The sequence below is a fragment of the Scyliorhinus torazame genome, chromosome 16, assembly GCF_047496885.1.
Source record: "Scyliorhinus torazame isolate Kashiwa2021f chromosome 16, sScyTor2.1, whole genome shotgun sequence".
Lineage (NCBI taxonomy): Eukaryota > Metazoa > Chordata > Chondrichthyes > Carcharhiniformes > Scyliorhinidae > Scyliorhinus > Scyliorhinus torazame.
Window position 1 is genome coordinate 166039802 of NC_092722.1, and position 17268 is coordinate 166057069.

The following is a 17268-nucleotide window of genomic DNA, read 5'->3' on the forward strand; positions in this document are numbered from 1 at the left end:
TCCTCGAGGAGCCATCCCTTCAGCTGCTCTCCCTCAAAGACAGCTGGGATCTGCGAGTGCTGTATGATGTGATTACTATGGACGTCCCTGGGAAACGGGCACACACCTGCATGATGCACATGGCGTGGTCGCACACAATCCATTGAGTTCCATTTATCTGGGTATGGTAAACCACTGTGTTCTGATATTAGAGGTTGTACGGTAGAACCTGCACTACAGGTTCACCTGTGGCCCCTGCATGCTAGCTCCGCCAGGAGGCGGGTTATAAATATGCGTGGCCTCCAGCTCGCAGCCATTTCGCCAGCTGCTGTGGGAGGCCACAGATCTGACACTAATAAAGCCTCAGTTTAGATTAAACTTCGTCTCCAGTCAAATTGATCGTGCCTCACTGGGTCCCCGCATTCCTCTCTGGTGCCCCTCACCAATTGACACCCCGGAGGGTGATGGTGACCTAAGCGCTCACCTCTGATACCCCCTTTGGAGGTGACGTCACCGGGTTCTCGTTTTCAATGCAGCTTTTGCAAATCGTGCTGCCGTTACGTCACGCTGATGTGCATTGAATATTTTCTGAGGGGGCAAGTCCAGGCAGGTGGGCTCGCTGATCAGATGGAAATGTATTTAAATGAGGGCAGGAACTCCATTATGTCATCGGTGAGGGGCATGGAAAATCGGGAAACGCGATTCTCGCCCTGACACTCGTGGGATTTCAGGCCTGCATCATCATTCCCGCTGGTGGCTAGCACGGGCTCAAAATCGCACCCTAAATGATCCTGCTACAGAACTGTAGAGGGTCCATTTAGATCTGAAACATTAACTCTGTTGCTCTCCACAGATGCTGCCTGAGCTGCTGAGTTTATTTAGCATTTCCTGTTTTTATTTCAGATTTGCAGCATCTGCAGAGTTTTGCTTTTACCTGGTGAAATGATATTCTTCTCCAGCAACACTGACATCATTCAGTGACATTGACCAATATTTACCCATTTAAATAATTTATTTTGCTTAAGGGATTCTATTAACAATTAATAAAAGTCGTGTGACCATTATGATGCTAATGTTAACAAAAGCAACATTCTTCTAGATCCTTGTCTTTCAAATCCTTGCCGCAATCAGGGAACCTGTGAATCAACGTCTTCAGGGTACCTCTGCCGATGTCCTCGCCCATTTAATGGACGGAACTGTCGAAAAGGTAACAATGTCATTATCTTGCAATAATATTGATGATTATTCTAAAGGAATGCCCTCAAAAATGCCAATATTTCCCAGGTTATATGGAATTAATGAATAGTATTTGCAGCATTTGTACCGATTACTGTGCCTTTTCAACACTCCTCCCCCAACCTTAGCCAGAAATAGGGTTGGGATAGGGAACTCAGCAACTTGTAGGATTAAGCCTATAAGGCTCCAAGCTGTGTTGCAGCATGTTAAGGCTCCAATCTTCACTCCAATCGCTGCACCCATTGAAAACAGAGCATAAACATCTCAAGCCTTCATACGAAGCTATTGGGGCAGTATGGTGGCACCGTGGTTAGCACTGCTGCCTCACAGCTCGAGGGACCCGGGTTCGATTCCGACCTCAAGTGACTGTCTGTGTGGAGTTTGCAATTTCCTCCCGTTTCTGCGTGGGTTTCCTCTGGGTGCTCCGGTTTCCTCCTACATGTCCAATGCAGTTTAGGTGGACTGGCCATGATGAAATTGCGCATAGTGTCCAGGGTTGTGCGGGTTCGGTGGGGTTATGGGGACAGGGCAGGGGAGTGGGCCTCGGTGAGGTGCCCTTTCAGATGGTCAGTGCAGACCCGATGGGGTCTTATATCTTATAATATCCAGAAGATATCGGTTGGGATTTTCTGGAGATTTCACCATTGGGATCTTCCAGTCCCACTGAAGCCAACACATCCCCCCCCCCCCACCCCCCCCCCCCCCCCACCACCCCCACATACCCCACCCACTGTGACAGGTTCCCTGGCGGTAGGACGGCTGAGTCACGCAAAACACCATGGGCGGGATTCACCATCCCACCACACCAGTTGTCTGGGGGTGGGGGGGGATCCCACTACCTATACTTTTGTAATCATTTATTGTTAAGATAGCACTAATAAAAACAAAGTTTTATCTTTCATATGCTGATTTAAATCTGCAAGATGAATGAGTAACGACTGAATGCAAAATGTTACCAGAGATTATTTCTTTGTTGCAGTAAATGATCCGTGTAAAAAAAACACTTGCAAAAATGGAGAATGTGTTATCCAATCCAATCCACCGTATTATAAATGCAAATGTAAACACCCATACGTACCGCCATCCTGCAAAAAAGGTAAGACTCAATACTGTTTATTATTCTGAGTCGTCTAATCTATTGATCTTTAGAAATGATGGACAAAATATTTGACTTGCTATCACCCATTCACAGTTTGTCACGGCTACGTGGTGGTGAGTATGGATGGGTAAGTAATGAGCAGGTTGGCAGCATGGTAGCACAAGTGGCTAGCACTGTGGCTTCACAGCACCAGGGTCCTAGGTTCGATGGCCCGCCGGGTCACTGTCTACGCGGAGTTTGCACGTTCTCCCCGTGTCTGCATGGGTTTCCTCCAGGTGCTCCGGTTTCCTTCCACAGTCCAGACGTGCAGGTTAGGTGGATTGGCCATGCTAAATCGCCCTTAGTGTCCAAAAAGGTGAGGAAGGGTTATTGGGTTACGGGGATAGAGTGGAAGTGAGGGCTTAAGTGGGTTGGTGCAGAGTCGATGGGCTGAATGGCCTCCTTCTGCACTGTATGTTCTATGTTCAAATGGAAAAATATAATCAGACCATAGGTGAAACAGGCAGCCAGTCTTTTGTCTTCCGAATAGTAAAAGTGACAAATCACCACTATTCAGGGAAGGACAGCGGAATAAACCAGGAAACTGTAGGCCAGTCTGCCTAACATCGGTGATGGGGCTGTTATTGGAAACCATAATCAGGAACCAAATGAAGTTTCATTGGGAAACTCATGGGTTAATCAAGGAGAGCCCATCTCAATCGCTACACCCTGAACACCCAAAGATGTGCAGGATAGGTGGATTGGCCATGATAAATTGCCCTTAGTGTCCAAAATTGCCCTTAGTGTTGGGTGGGTTACTGGGTTATGGGGCTAGGGAGGAGGTGTGGACCTTGGGTAGGGTGCTCTTTCCAAGAGCTGGTGCAGACTCGATGGGCCGAATGGCCTCCTTCTGCACTGTAAATTCTATGATCTATGGTAACCCTGCTCCCATTTACACATTTCTCTCCTCCCTCGCTTCTCAGCTTAGCTGGGACCTTGCACCCATTTTGGAGCAGCTAGTGCTGTGAAACGTGAGCCTGGCTTCACTCCCCCCCCCATGCGCCTGCTATCCCCTGGAAGAACTCTGGATCTCAGCTCTGCATGTTTCTCACCAGGCCTGCGACAGAATCTCGGGTGAGAGACGTGCAGCTGCCGACCTGGAGCGGGGGGGCAATCTGACAGCGAATTACCTCTTCAAAAAAGTTCTGGCCTAACATTTCAGGTCATGACTGTCGTGTTGGGTGTTCTGATGTACAAGCGATCCAACACGGCTGGAGATGGTGTAACTCAATTTTATTAACTACTCAACTGTAACAGCACACTGTTAACTTGGGTAGGTGCATTACCAGCTAATCTGTGGACCCTGTCCTATCACTATCTGGGTGAGGCACTCAGCACATGGTGAATGAGTGGCAGGCTCTGAGCTCGGTGCTCTGAGCTGGCTGCTGCTGGAATGAACGGGGACTGTAGTGTCCCCTGTTTTTATAGTGCGTGTGCTCTCACTGGTGATTGGCTGCGATGTTGTGTGTGTGCTGGTTGGTCCTACTGCATGTCCATCAGTGTGTGTGTGATTGCACCATGATATGCTGATCTAAATATCATGACTTTTCCTTTTCGCAAAGAATATGTGCCTACATGATAATAAATAAAGAAGTGTAGTGAGTGCATCTAATCATGTGTGTGTAATATTTACAACAATATGTACATGTGGCTGTACTATATACACAGGAAAGTGCCAGGTGCAGAAACTAACTATGTTACACCAAGAACGAAACCAATGTTATTAACAAACAATAACAAAATCTTAAACAGTTTGGCAAAAAGTCTGAAACAGTATGTCAGAGCAAGTCAGTGAGTCCAATATGAAAAGGTTCATAAATTAAGTCTCTCAGGTGGGCGACGAATTTGGGTTGACCGCCTCAAGGGTGGGTCAGGATCCACCGGCTGAGGAATGGGCCAGGCCACGGTCGAGTGAGGAGGATGCAGGGTGTCCGGAAGGTCAACAAGGTCCATTGCAGGGACAACAGGAGGGCGTGGCACCGGTGCAGGATCACGTAGCGAGCGCGGAACCAGACGAAGGGCCCACCGATTACGGCGGCGAATAGAGCCATCAGGCAGATGAACCAGGAATGAGGGGGGAGCTATCTGTCGGAGAACCTCAGCGGTTGCCGACCAGCCGCCCTCCGGAAGATGTATACGGACATTATCTCCAGGCGCCAGGGCAGGAAGATCAGTCGCCCGAGCATCATGTGTCGCCTTTTGTTGCTCACGCTGTTGCTGCATCCGCCGAAGTACCGGAGCATGGTCGAGGTCTGGGACGTGAATGGATGGCACAGTGGTCCTGAGGGTGCGACCCATAAGCAGCTGGGCCGGCGATAGGCCCGTGGACAGTGGGGTCGAGCGATAGGCCAGCAAGGCGAGGCAGAAGTCAGATCCTGCATCAGCAGCCTTGCAGAGGAGCCTTTTAACGATGTGGACGTCCTTTTCTGCTTTGCCATTTGACTGAGGATGCAGAGAACTGGACGTCACGTGTGTGAAGTTGTATGAGCTGGCGAAGGAAGACCATTTCTGACTCGCAAAGCAGGGGCCATTGTCTGACATCACGGTGAGCAGAATGCCGTGGCGAGCAAATGTCTCTTTGCAGGCCCGGATGACAGCCAGGGACGTGGTGTCGTGCAGGTGTATGACCTCTGGATAGCTGGAAAAGTAGTCGATGATGACGATGTAGTCCTTGCCGAGTGCATGGAATAGGTCCACGTCCACCTTCGACCAGGGGAACGTGACCAACTCATGGGGCTGAAGGGTCTCATGGGGTTGTGCCGGCTGAAACCGCTGACAGGTGGGGCAATTAAGCACAGTGTTAGCAATGTCCTCACTTATTCCCGGCCAGTACACAGCCTCTCGGGCCCTCCGCCGGCACTTCTCAACGCCGAGATGGCCTTCGTGCAGTTGTTCTAAGACAAGCCGGTGCATGCTGTGTGGGATCACGATGCGGTCCAGCTTCAGGAGGACACCATCAACGACTGCCAAGTCGTCCCGAACGTTGTAAAACTATGGGTATTGTCCCTTGAGCCACCCATCCGATATGTGGCGCATCACACGTTGCAGAAGGGGGTCGGCCGCAGTCTCACATCGAATGTGGGCCAGGCGGGCATTAGTGGCCGGCAGATTGGCGGAAGTGAAGGCTACATGTGTGTCGACTTGGCAAACTAACCCCTCAGGGTCGGACGGCGTGTTGACTGCCCTGGACAGAGCGTCTGCTATGTTGAGGTCCTTACCCGGGGTGTAGACAAGTTGAAAGTCGTACCTCCGGAGTTTGAGCAGAATGCGGTGGAGGCGAGGGGTCATATCATTGAGGTCCGTTTGAATGATGCCAACCAGCGGGCGATGATCCGTCGCCACAGTGAACCGGGGAAGGCCATACACATAATCGTGGAACTTGTCAACGCCAGTCAACAGGCCTAGGCACTCCTTTTCAATCTGCGCATAGCGCTGCTCTGTGGGGGTCATGGCCCGTGAAGCATATACAACTGGGGCCCATGATGAGGCGTCATCCCGCTGCAGGAGGACCGCCCCAATGCCGGACTGGCTGGCGTCAGTCGAGATTTTCGTCTCCCTTGCAGGATCGAAAAATGCCAGTACCGGGGCGGTGGTGAGCTTGACCTTGAGCTCCTCCCATTCACGCTGGTGGGTGGGAAGCCACTGGAATTCAGTTGTCTTCCTGACAAGGTGCCGGAGAGCTGTAGTGTGGGAAGCAAGGTTAGGGATGAACTTCCCCAGGAAGTTGACCATTCCGAGACAACGTAGCACCGCCTTCTTGTCTGTGGGCTTCTGCATGGCCGTGATGGCCACCACCTTGTCGACATCCGGCCGCACCCCCAACCAGGAGATGTGGTCCCCCAGGAACTTCAGCTCGGTTTGTCCAAAAGAGCATTTGGCTCGGTTAAGACGAAGGCCCTGGTCCCGTATCCGTTTAAAGACGCGTTGGAGGCGACTGATGTGCTCCTGCGGTGGACCAAATAATGATGTCGTCTACATAGACGCGCACCCCTTCGATGCCCTGCATCATCTGTTCCATGATGCGATGGAACACTTCAGAATCCGATATGATGCCAAATGGCATCCTATTGTAGCAGTATCTGCCAAATAGAGTGTTGAAAGTGCACAGCTTCCTACTGGACTGATCCAATTGAATCTGCCAGAAGCCCTTTGAGGCATCAAGCTTGGTGAATTTTCTTGCCTGAGCCATCTGGCACGTGATCTCCTCACGTTTAGGTAGGGTGTAGCGTTCCCTCATTATGTTGCAATTTAAGTCTTTCGGGTCTATACAGATCCGGAGCTTCCGGAAAGCTTCTTGACGCACACCATGGAGCTGACCCATGGAGTCGGCTCCGTTACCCGGGAAAGCACGCCTTGGTCCTGAGGTCCTGCAGCTGTTGCTTGAGGCAGTCCTTGAGGTGTGCTGGGACCCTGCAAGGTGCGTGAACTACAGGGGTGGCATCCTGTTTAAGCCGGATTTTGTACATGTAGGGCAGTGTGCCCATACCCTCGAAAACATCCTGGTTGTGCGTGAGGATTGAGTTGAGCTGCGCCCTAAAGTCTGCATCTGGGAAATCGGACGTGCCTTCTGGAGAGAGAGAGTGTACACGCTGAACGAGGTGGAGGATTTTGCACGCCTGTGCGCCTAGCAGAGAGGCCTTTGAGGAGCCCACGATTTCGAATGGTAGTGTGTCACTTCGAGCTGGCACGACCCCGTGGCGGGGATGACGTTGCCATTATAGTCAACGAGTTGACAATTGGATGGCAGAATAGGTCGTTTAACCTTCAGGGTCTGGAATGCTGACCATGCGAGGAGATTGGCGGAGGCACCAGTGTCCAGGCGGAATCTGATCTGGGATCAGTTGACCGTCAGGTTGGCACACCACTCGTCGTCCCGGACCAATGCTGTGCACTGACAGCGGCTGGTGCTTTCGACTCGGGGACAGCTTGTTTTTGTTGATGACAGCAACGCGGAAGGGCTCCCTGTCCTCAGTGTCACTGGTCTGTGTGATGTCGGGATCGGACTCGGTGAACGTGGATTGAATTGCCCGAACGTTTCTGCGAGGCTGGTTAAACGGGTACGAGTTGGCAGGGTGAGCTGCTCGACAGCAGGCAGCATAGTGGCCCAACCTGCCACAGCGTAGGCATTGTCGCGCTTTGGCAGGCCATTGCCGCTTTAAATGGGCGGAGCCACAGTTGCCACACGTCGTGATGTCAGTGCGTTCGTTGCACTACCGCGCATGCATGGTGCGGTCTTGCGTAGTGCGCGCCTGCGCATCGCGTAGCTCTGCGTCAGCGTCCCCTCTTTTGGCGCGTACAAGCGCGGGATGCCTCGGAAAGCGCGCGAAATGGCCGGCCTCCTCCAGGCCGCGGCCCGGCAGGTACTCGATCATCTGGACCCGCTCCGCCTCGTGGGGCCCGTGCCACGCAGTTTCGGCCGCTTGGATGCGTGAGCACCAGCTGGTGGCGCTCTCATGCAGGACGCAGGTCTCGATGGCCATCGCCAGGGTGAGTTGCTTGACCCGAAGGAGCTGCTGGCGCAGAGTGTCCGACATGACTCCGAAAACTATCTGGTCACGTATCACGGAGTCAGAGGTGGTCCTATAGACGCAGGACTGCGCGAGGATGCGGAGGTATGCCAAATAAGACTAGAAAGGTTCGTCCTTATCCTGCAGGCGCTGCCCGAACAGTTTCCAATTGACCCCGAGATTGCCAGCGATTCGGAGCGGCGGCGGCGGGTTGATGTTCTCCATGGTGCAGGACGGCGGATTGCTGATACGTTACAGGTAGGTCTCACAGGCGCTGGCTTGCGTCCACTTCTGGTATCATGTCGTGTCGGGTGTTCTGATGTACAAACGATCCAACACGGCTGGAGATGGTGTAACTCAATTTTATTAACTACTCAACTGTAACAGCACACTGCTAACTTGGGTAGGTGCATTACCAGCTAATCTGTGGACCCTGTCCTATCACTATCTGGGTGAGGCACTCAGCACATGGTGAATGTCTGAGTGGCAGGCTCTGAGCTCGGTGCTCTGAGCTGGCTGCTGCTGGAATGAACGGGGACTGTAGTGTCCCCTGTTTTTATCGTGTGTGTGCTCTCACTGGTGATTGGCTGTGGTGTTGTGTGTGTGTTGGTTTGTCCTACTGCATGTCCATCAGTGTGTGTGTGATTGCACCATGATATGCTGATCTAAATATCATGACAATGACTTTTCATCATTCCCTATTTTCCTCTCTGTTTCTCTCATCCATACTCCATTTCATGATCATTCATCCGGCGACTGTTTTTACCGCATTTGTCCTAATACCTTTTGACTCGATGACTGATCTGCCTTCAGTTTCCTCGTAGATTTCTAATGCCTGCCTGTAATCCAATTCGTTTCCATCATTGTTACACTTGTTTGCAGATTGACCATTGCTTTGTGGCAATGATTGAACAGCAGATTGTGGACTTTAACCTGTTGCTCTCTCTTCTCACTGCACTTTGTCAGTCCGATGAAAGGTTTTCATTCTCCTGCCCAGATTCTAGTTCAGATGAATGGCCGATGTTTCTCATGTTACTATTTCGCTATGTGGTTTTGGGTGGATCTCTGTACGTTTCCACATTTTTCCAATGTTCATTTCACATTTTTCTCTAAAATAATTATTTTTGACCATTATGCCCTTCCAGCAACCTCGCCATGTCAACCCAATCCTTGTAAAAATGGAGCATCGTGCAGGGCTGGAAAAAAGAAAGGAACCTTCAACTGCAACTGCCCAGGATTGTTCAGAGGAGAACTGTGTGAAATAGGTAATATCGCTCTTCCCACTAACTGTACTGCAAATCTATTCATAGTTGAGCAGTTAAATCATTTCCATTACAGTAACGTCCATCCACAATAAAACCATTTACTCATAGTATACCAGTCTCTTAATGTAGAATTGTGTTTCAGAAGCATGAAGCCATTTGTAGAGAATTCATTTTGGTGAGTGGATATTATACAGCCCAGTACTGGACGTCAGTCACACAATTACCTGCTCTGGAACGTCTTCTCCAACGTCAATACACATTTAGAGATGTGAGGGTAATTTTCAGCTTCATGGTTTGAGTTATACTGGGCTAAACTTTCCACAAAAGGTAATTGTAAAAGTTCGAAGGAAGTTGGAATCCTTAAGTAATTAATCTAGCTTGCCACAGTTAAAATGTCATTATATTAAACATGAATATCTCTCAATGGTGGAATATTGGATTCTGTTTGACAGGCTTCAGACACAATTCTCCCCCATATATTGGACTAAGTATAAGACAGATTCATATAACCTGCTGAAATGGACTTTGATCGTTTACCCATATCTGAGTGCACCTTGTACAAGATAAGAGATATACCCGGCTGGCCGGTCAGGTCATGTTTGGAGAAAATGTCACCTAATGGTCCCAAAATCCACAGCTGAATATGCATTCAAGGAAGGGTTGGATGTAAGGCTGTATCTCCCCCTCAAGGTCCTCATCAAAAGTGGCACTTACAGGGCTGAAGTTATGGGCAGGTAATTTTGTCAGTTTTGCCATACCCAGGCTTTCACTAGCATCCAGGGTATGGTCAGTGCAGCTAGACATGATTCCACCAAGTGCATTTACTGCCTCTGCATCAGATGTGAGGTCCTTCTCTGAAGGATTCATGACACTGTTGACCCAGCCAGCAACACTTTGAATATGTTGCTCGTGACTTGGACACACTATCGTGGAGAATCTTTTCTTGGCCTCCTAAGGCTGACCTGGGTCAACAATGGAGTTCCGAATGGACACAATCCAAACCTAAGTGCTAGGCTATCTGGCTCATGGAATTTCAGGGCCATACAGCTAACCTAGATCTCCATAACTGGTGTTTAGCAGAAAAACAATTAGTATTTTCAGATGTCCACTGCGAAGAATGTTTTATTAATTCTTGGGATGTGAGCCTCACTGACAAGGCCAGAATTTGTTTACCATCCGTAATTGCTCTTGGTAAGGTGGTGAGCTGCCTTCTTGAACCGCTGCAGTCCATGTAGTCTAATTAGACTCATGTTGCTGTTCAGAGGCAGTACCAGCATTTTGATCCAGCAACAGTGAAGGAACTGTGATATAGTTCAAGATGGTGTGTGTCTTGGAGGGGAAATTACAGGTGGTGGTGTCCCCATGTGTCTGTTGCCCTTGTCTCTTTAGGTGGTAGAAGGTGCTGTCGAAGGAGCCTTGGTGAGCTGCTGATGTGCATCCTGTAGATGGTATAAAGTGATGGAGGGAACGAATGGCATTGGTTGGAGTGACAACCAAGTAGGCCACTTTGTCTTGTGTCGAACTGCTTGAGTGTTGTTGGAGCTATGTGCATCCAGGCGAGTGTAGAGTATTTATTTACACTCCTGACTTGTGCCTTGTAGATGGTGGACAGGCCTTGGGAGTCAGGAGGTGAGTTACCCACCACAGCATTCCCAGCATCTGATCTTTTCTTGCAGCCAAAGTATTTATAAGGTTGGTCCAGTTAAGTTTTTTTGTCAATGATAAACACCAGACTGTTAATAGTTGGCAATTCAGTTGTGTCAAAGAGAGCTGGTTAGATTCTGTGGTTTTGGAGATGGACCTTGCATACGTTTGCATGGCACACTTGACATTTAGCAGCCCAAGACAGAACGTTTTCCAGGTCTTACTGCATGCAGGCATGGACTGCTTCAGTATTTCAGAGATTTAGAATGTAACTGAACATTGTGAATCACCATTGAACATCCACACTTCTCACCTTCCGATGGAGGGAAGATCATAGATAAATCAGCTGAAGAGGGCAGCATGGTAGCACAGTGGTTAGCACTGTTGCTTCACAGCGCCAAGGACCTGGGTTCGAATCCCGGCTTGGATCGCTGTATGTGCGGAGTCTGCATGTTTTCCCCATGTCTGAGTGGGTTTCCTCCGGGTGCTCTGGTTTCCTCCCACAAGTCCTGAAAGACGTGCTTGTTAGGTGAATTGGAAATTCTGAATTTTCCCTCACTGAACAGGTAGTGTGGCGACTAGGGGCTTTTCACAGTAACTTCATTACAGTGTTAATCAAACGCTGCCTTGATGTCAAGGACAATCACTCTCATCTCACCTTTGAAATTTAGCTCTTTTGACTATGTTTGAATCAAAGCTGTAATGAGGCCTGGAACTAAGTGGCCTTGGCAGAATCCAAGTTGAGCATCAGTGAGCAGACTGCAACTGAGTAAATGCCACTTGATAGCATTGTGGATAACACTTCAATCACTTTGTTGATGATTGAGAGTGGTCTGATGGCATGGCAATTGTTCGGATCGGACCTTTCCTACATTCAGTGAATGGGAAATAGCTGACCAATTGTCCACGTTGTTAGGCAGATGCCTGTGTTACAAATAACAAAGAAACATTACAGCACAGGAACAGGCCCTTCGGCCCTCCAAGCCTGCGCCGATACAGATCCTCTATCTAAAACTGTTGCCTATTTTCTAAGGATCTGTATCCCTCTGCCCCCTGCCCATTCATGTATCTGTCTAGATACATCTGAAATGACGCTATCGTGCCCGCCTCTACCACCTCCACCGGCAATGCGTTCCATGCACCCACCACCCTCTGCGTCTTATATCTAGATTGGAACAGCTTGGCTAAGCGCAAGTTTTGGAACATATGTTTCAGAACTAACAGTTGGGATGACGTCAGTACCCATGGTAGTCTTTGCTATATCCAGTGCCTTCAGCCATTTCTTGATATCATGGAGTAAATCAAATTGGCTGAAGTTGGCATCTGTGATACTGGGGACCACAGGCAGAAGCCAAGATGGATCATCCACTCTGCGCATCTGGCTGAAGATGGTGGTAGCCGTCTCCTTCAGTTAGTTGTTTAATTGTCCACCATCATTCATGACTGGATGTGGCAGGACTGCAGAGTTTATATCTGATCCATTTGTTATGGGATTGCTAATCCTGCCTATGGCATTGTGCTCCCACTGTTTAGAAATTTTGTGGATTCACCTGGGTAGCACCTAATTTTTAAGTATGCCTGACATGCTTTCCTATATTACTCACTGAACTAGGATTGATCCCATAGATTGATGCTAATGGTAGATACGGAGGAAAATGCCAGGTTGCAAGGTTGAAGATTGTGGTTGGATATATTTCTGCTGCTGAGGGCCTACACGGGTGTTCAGCTTTGAATGGCCAAATCTGTTATGAATCTATCCCAACCAGCATGGTGAAAACGCCACACAACACAACAGAGGGTGTCCTCAGTGTGAAGATGGGACTACATCTCCACAAGAACTGTGTGTCCAATATTGTCATGGACAGATACATCTGCAACAGGTAAATTGATGAGAATGAGGTCCAGTAGATCTTTCACTCTTGTTGGTTCTCCCAGCATCTGCTGCAGGTCCAGTCTGCCAGATCTGTCCCTCATAACACAGTCAGCTCAGTTCGTAGAGGTGCTGCCAAGTTTCTCTTGGTGGTGGACATTGAAGTCCCCCACCTGGAGTAAATTCTGTGCCCTTACCGCCCTCAGTGCTTCTTCCAAGTATTGCTCGACATGGAGGAGCACTAATTCATCAGTTGATGGAAGGCAGTAGGTGGTAATCAGCAAGACGTTTCCTTGCCTGCGTTTAAGCTGATGCCGCAAGTCTTCATAGTGTTTATAGTCAATGTTGAGGACTCCCATGGCCACTCCCTCCTGATTGTGTACCACAAACTGCCACCTCTAGCGGATATGTTCTAGCGGGTATGTCCTGTCCGACACACTGGAATGGTAATGGAAGAGTCTGGGACAATGGCTGTAAGCTATGATTTGGTAAGGATGACTATGTCAGACTGTTGCTTGACTTGTCCAAGGGACAGCTCTTTCAATCTTGGCACAAGTACCCAGATTTTAGTGTGGAGGACTTTGCAGGGCCAACTGGACAGGGCCTTTGTCGTTTCCAGTATCGAGGTAGATACCGGAGTGGTCTGTCCGGTTTCATCCTTACTTGACTTTTCGGTAGTGGTTTAATGCTACTGAATGACTTGCTGGGCCGTTTCGGGGCAATTAAGACTCAACCACATTGCTGGTAGATCTGAAGTCACATCTTTTCCAGATAGGGTAAGGACAGCATATTTCCTCTGCTGAAGGGTATGAGTGAATCAGTTTTCTTTTACAAAGCAGCCATAGTTTCATGATCCTTATTAATGAGACTAACGATTTATTCCACATTTATTAATTGAATTTCAATTCACCCCCAGCTGCTGAGATGGGGTATTAACTGGTATCATTAGCATTCATCCAGGCCTCTGGTTTACTGGTACAACAACATTACCACTGCACCAGCATCTCTGTGTAAAATTATTAAGGATTGCATTAAAATAATAGGACACATAAATGTCGGGCAAATTTATTAAGCATGTGTCCACTAATGCTGGCAATTCCTAAAAACACCATTATAAAGTTCACATGCAGTAAAGTTGCAAACACTGCTGTGAAAGATCCCACACACCACTTCACATGAAACTCTGCTTTTTGCATACCAGATTTAACCATTACTTTATGAACCAAGTTTGCTCGGCAATAGATCACTGTTTGGCATTCTTCAAAGCTCTCTGTGCTCCACCAGGAGCAAATTCATGTTATGCCTGTCTGTTGAATTTAACATGGGCTCAATTTTGCAGTTAATAGTTCAAATAAGGCGATCTATAATTACTTCCCAAAATTATTAAGCCCAACAATTATATTTCAAACTCCAGATAAAGTCTTGTTTATGTTTCGTTGTTTTGTGCATTTCTTTTCTCAGTGCCAAATGATTGTTACCATGGTAATGGTTTATCATATAGAGGTCTTGTCAAACAAACTGAACGGGGGAAGATGTGTCTGCACTGGAGTTCGAACCTGCTGCTCAAGGAAGCCGTTGGGACTCACATGGAGAATCCCAGCAAATATGGAATTGGTGATCACAACTATTGCAGGTACCTGCAGCTTTAAAACATAGACGCCCCTGGGTAGGTTGTATCCATTGAATGGAGTGATTATAGATTTTTTAAAAATTTGTATTTATAAATGCAAACTAACCTTATTCTCTAAATTTCTGAACCTCTTAGCTATCAAATAGTAAATCTGGGGTGGGTTCAACATGTATCAGTAACTGAAATGATGGACTTCTCAGCATACATTGCGATCAGGAAAATTGTATTTTCCAGTATTGTTTGAAACAGGTTATCCATTTCTCCCCCATTAACAAATCAGAATTTAATGATTTTGGCAAGTGTAATTTCTAACAATGAGAGTTCATAGGCCGACTCTCCTTCAGGGCTGCGGAAAAACCACTTGTTCACTTTCGCAGCTCGCAATCTGTATATCCACCCCACTTCACGCGCCATTTTTGTCTTTTCGCAGTGCTGTTTGTGCTGGAGTGCGTGAGGAGTGTGTGTGTGAATGTGGGCCCACCTCGGTTCTCCAACACAGTGGTCGCCGGGGGGGTGGCGTAAATCCCGCCCGGCTGCCCCGCGATATTCTCCGACCCCCCCCCCAAAATCCCGTTGACGTGAATTGCGCCGTGCGCCTCGGAGAATGTCGAGGACCGGGGGCCTCCCCAATTCTCCGGGCCGGATGGACCATGGGCCATGCCGGCGTAAATCAAGCCACCTATCTAACGGCATCAACCAGTCGGGCTGGGGGGGGGGGGGGGCTGTGGGGGCAGGGAGGGGCTGGGGGCAGGGAGGGGCTGGGGAGGAGGGAGGGGTGTGGGGAGGGAGAGGCTGTGGGGAAGGGCTTTGAAGGAGGGAGGGCTGGGGGGAGGGAGGGGCTGGGGGAGGGGTGGGAGGGGCTGGGGGAGGGAGGGGCTGGGGGAGGGAGGGGCTTGGGGGAGGGAGGGGTGGGGAGGATGGGGTTGGGGAGGGGTAGGAGGGGCCGGGGGGCAGGGAGGGGCTGGGGGGAGGAAGGGGCTGGGGGGGAGGAGTGGGAGGGGCTGGGGGGGAGGGAGGAGTGGGAGGGGCTGGGGTGTTGGGAGGGGCTGGGGGTGGGAGGGGCTGGGCGGAGGAAGGGGCTGGGGGAGGAGGGAGTGGCTGAGAGGGGCTGGGGAGGGAGTGGGAGGGGTTTGGGGGGAGGGGCTGTGGGGGAGGGGAGGATGCGTGATGGAGAGGGTGCGTGATGGAGAGGGTGCGTGATGGAGAGGGTGCGTGATGGAGAGGGTGCGTGATGAAGAAGGTGTGTGATGGAGAGGGTGCGTGATGGAGAGGGTGCGTGATGGAGAGGGTGCGTGATGGAATGGGTGCGTGATGAAGAACGTGTGTGATGGAGAGGGTGCGTGCTGGAGAGGGTGCGTGATGGAGAGGGTGCGTGATGGAATGGGTGCGTGATGAAGAAGGTGTGTGATGGAGAGGGTGCGTGATGGAGAGGGTGCGTGACGTAGAGGGTGCGTGACGGAGAGGGTGCGTGACGGAGAGGGTGCGTGATGGAGAGGGTGCGTGACGGAGAGGGTGCGTGATGGAGAGGGTGCGTGACGGAGAGGGTGCGTGACGGAGAGGGTGCGTGATGGAGAGGGTGCGTGATGGAGAGGGTGCGTGATGGAATGGGTGCGTGATGGAGAGGGTGCGTGATGGAGAGGGTGTGTGAGGGAGAGGGTGCGTGATGGAGAGGGGGCGTGATGGAGAGGGTGCCTGATGGAGAGGGTGCGTGGCGGAGAGGGTGCGTGATGGAGAGGGTGCGTGATGGAGAGGGTGCCTGATGGAGAGGATGCGTGATGGAGAGGGTGCGTGATGGAGAGGGTGCGTGATGGAGAGGGTGCCTGACGGAGAGGGTGCGTGACGGAGAGGGTGCGTGACGGAGAGGGTGCGTGATGGAGAGGGTGCGTGATGGAGAGGGTGCGTGGTGGAGAGGGTGTGTGATGGAGAGGGTGCATGATGGAGAGGGTGCATGCCGGGGAGGAGAGGGGGGCCGGGGAGGGTGAGTGAGGGTGTCCGCCTGGCTATGTGCCAGCTGGCAACAGTCGCAACCATGCAGCCCATGGCACCTGGCTGCGGGGGGCGGGGGTTTGGGCAATGGTGACATGTAGTTTACCCCCCTGCCCCCACCCCACTGCAGGCCGTTACGTTTGGTCATCACCCAGCGATGTTGACCGCCGTGGCGGGAGCCACACTTCTACATGTTGCCCTGGGGGAGCTGGAGCAGGAATGTGCCAGGAAAGCGGCGGAGGCTGCCGAAGAGGAGCGTGCCGCAGGGAAGCAGATGGCAGCCGCCGAGGCTGGAGGGCCGCCCGCACGACAGGATGAGGAGGAGGAGGTGGTGGTGCCACGGCGACGGAGACGCCCGATGAGCCCCGTGTGTACCGGCCCCGCTCGTCGTACCAGGACCTCACGGACCGGGCATGCTGGTGGAGACTCCGGATGAGCCAGGAAACCGTGGCACACATCTGCCACCTGATGGCACACCTGGCACCGCATGGCACTGGGGGAGGACACCCCCTCCCCGTGGCCTTCAAGGTTGCGGTGGCCCTGTACGTCTCTGCCACAGGATCATTCCAGGCGCCGAGTGGGGACCTGTCCGGCATCTCGCAGGCATCGGTGCACCGGTGCATCTGTGCAGTGACAGACACCCTATATGCCATTGCGGACCGCTACATCCAGTTCCCTGTGCACAGGGTCAGCCAGGATGCCCGGGCAGCGGGCTTCGCTGTGGCGGCCAGGATTGCCATCATCCAGGGGGCGATCGATGGGTTGCACGTCGCCGTGCGGCCACCTGCAGATAACAAGACCATGTTCACGAATCGGAAGGGGATCTATTCCATTAACGTGCAGGTGGTCTGCGACCACCGCATGATTATCCTGCACGTCGCACCCGGTACCCGGGCAGTGTACATGGCTCATTCGTATTGGCGCAATCTTTCATCCCCGCCATGTTCGAGGGACGCTCCCCAGGCTGAGGGGCTGGTTGCTGGGCATCAGGAGTTATCCGTTGCGGTCGTGGC

General features: G+C 50.9%; 1 protein-coding gene across 1 annotated transcript in view; it reads left to right on the forward strand.

Annotated features, from left to right (window-relative positions):
- Window positions 1-17268, forward strand: part of habp2 (hyaluronan binding protein 2) — a 171722-nt gene that overhangs the window by 23542 nt on the left and 130912 nt on the right. The window contains exons 4-7 of the mRNA XM_072477631.1: window positions 1079-1186; window positions 2195-2311; window positions 9006-9125; window positions 14101-14272. Coding sequence (XP_072333732.1) covers window positions 1079-1186; window positions 2195-2311; window positions 9006-9125; window positions 14101-14272 — 517 coding nt within the window. The remainder of the gene's footprint in view (window positions 1-1078; window positions 1187-2194; window positions 2312-9005; window positions 9126-14100; window positions 14273-17268) is intronic.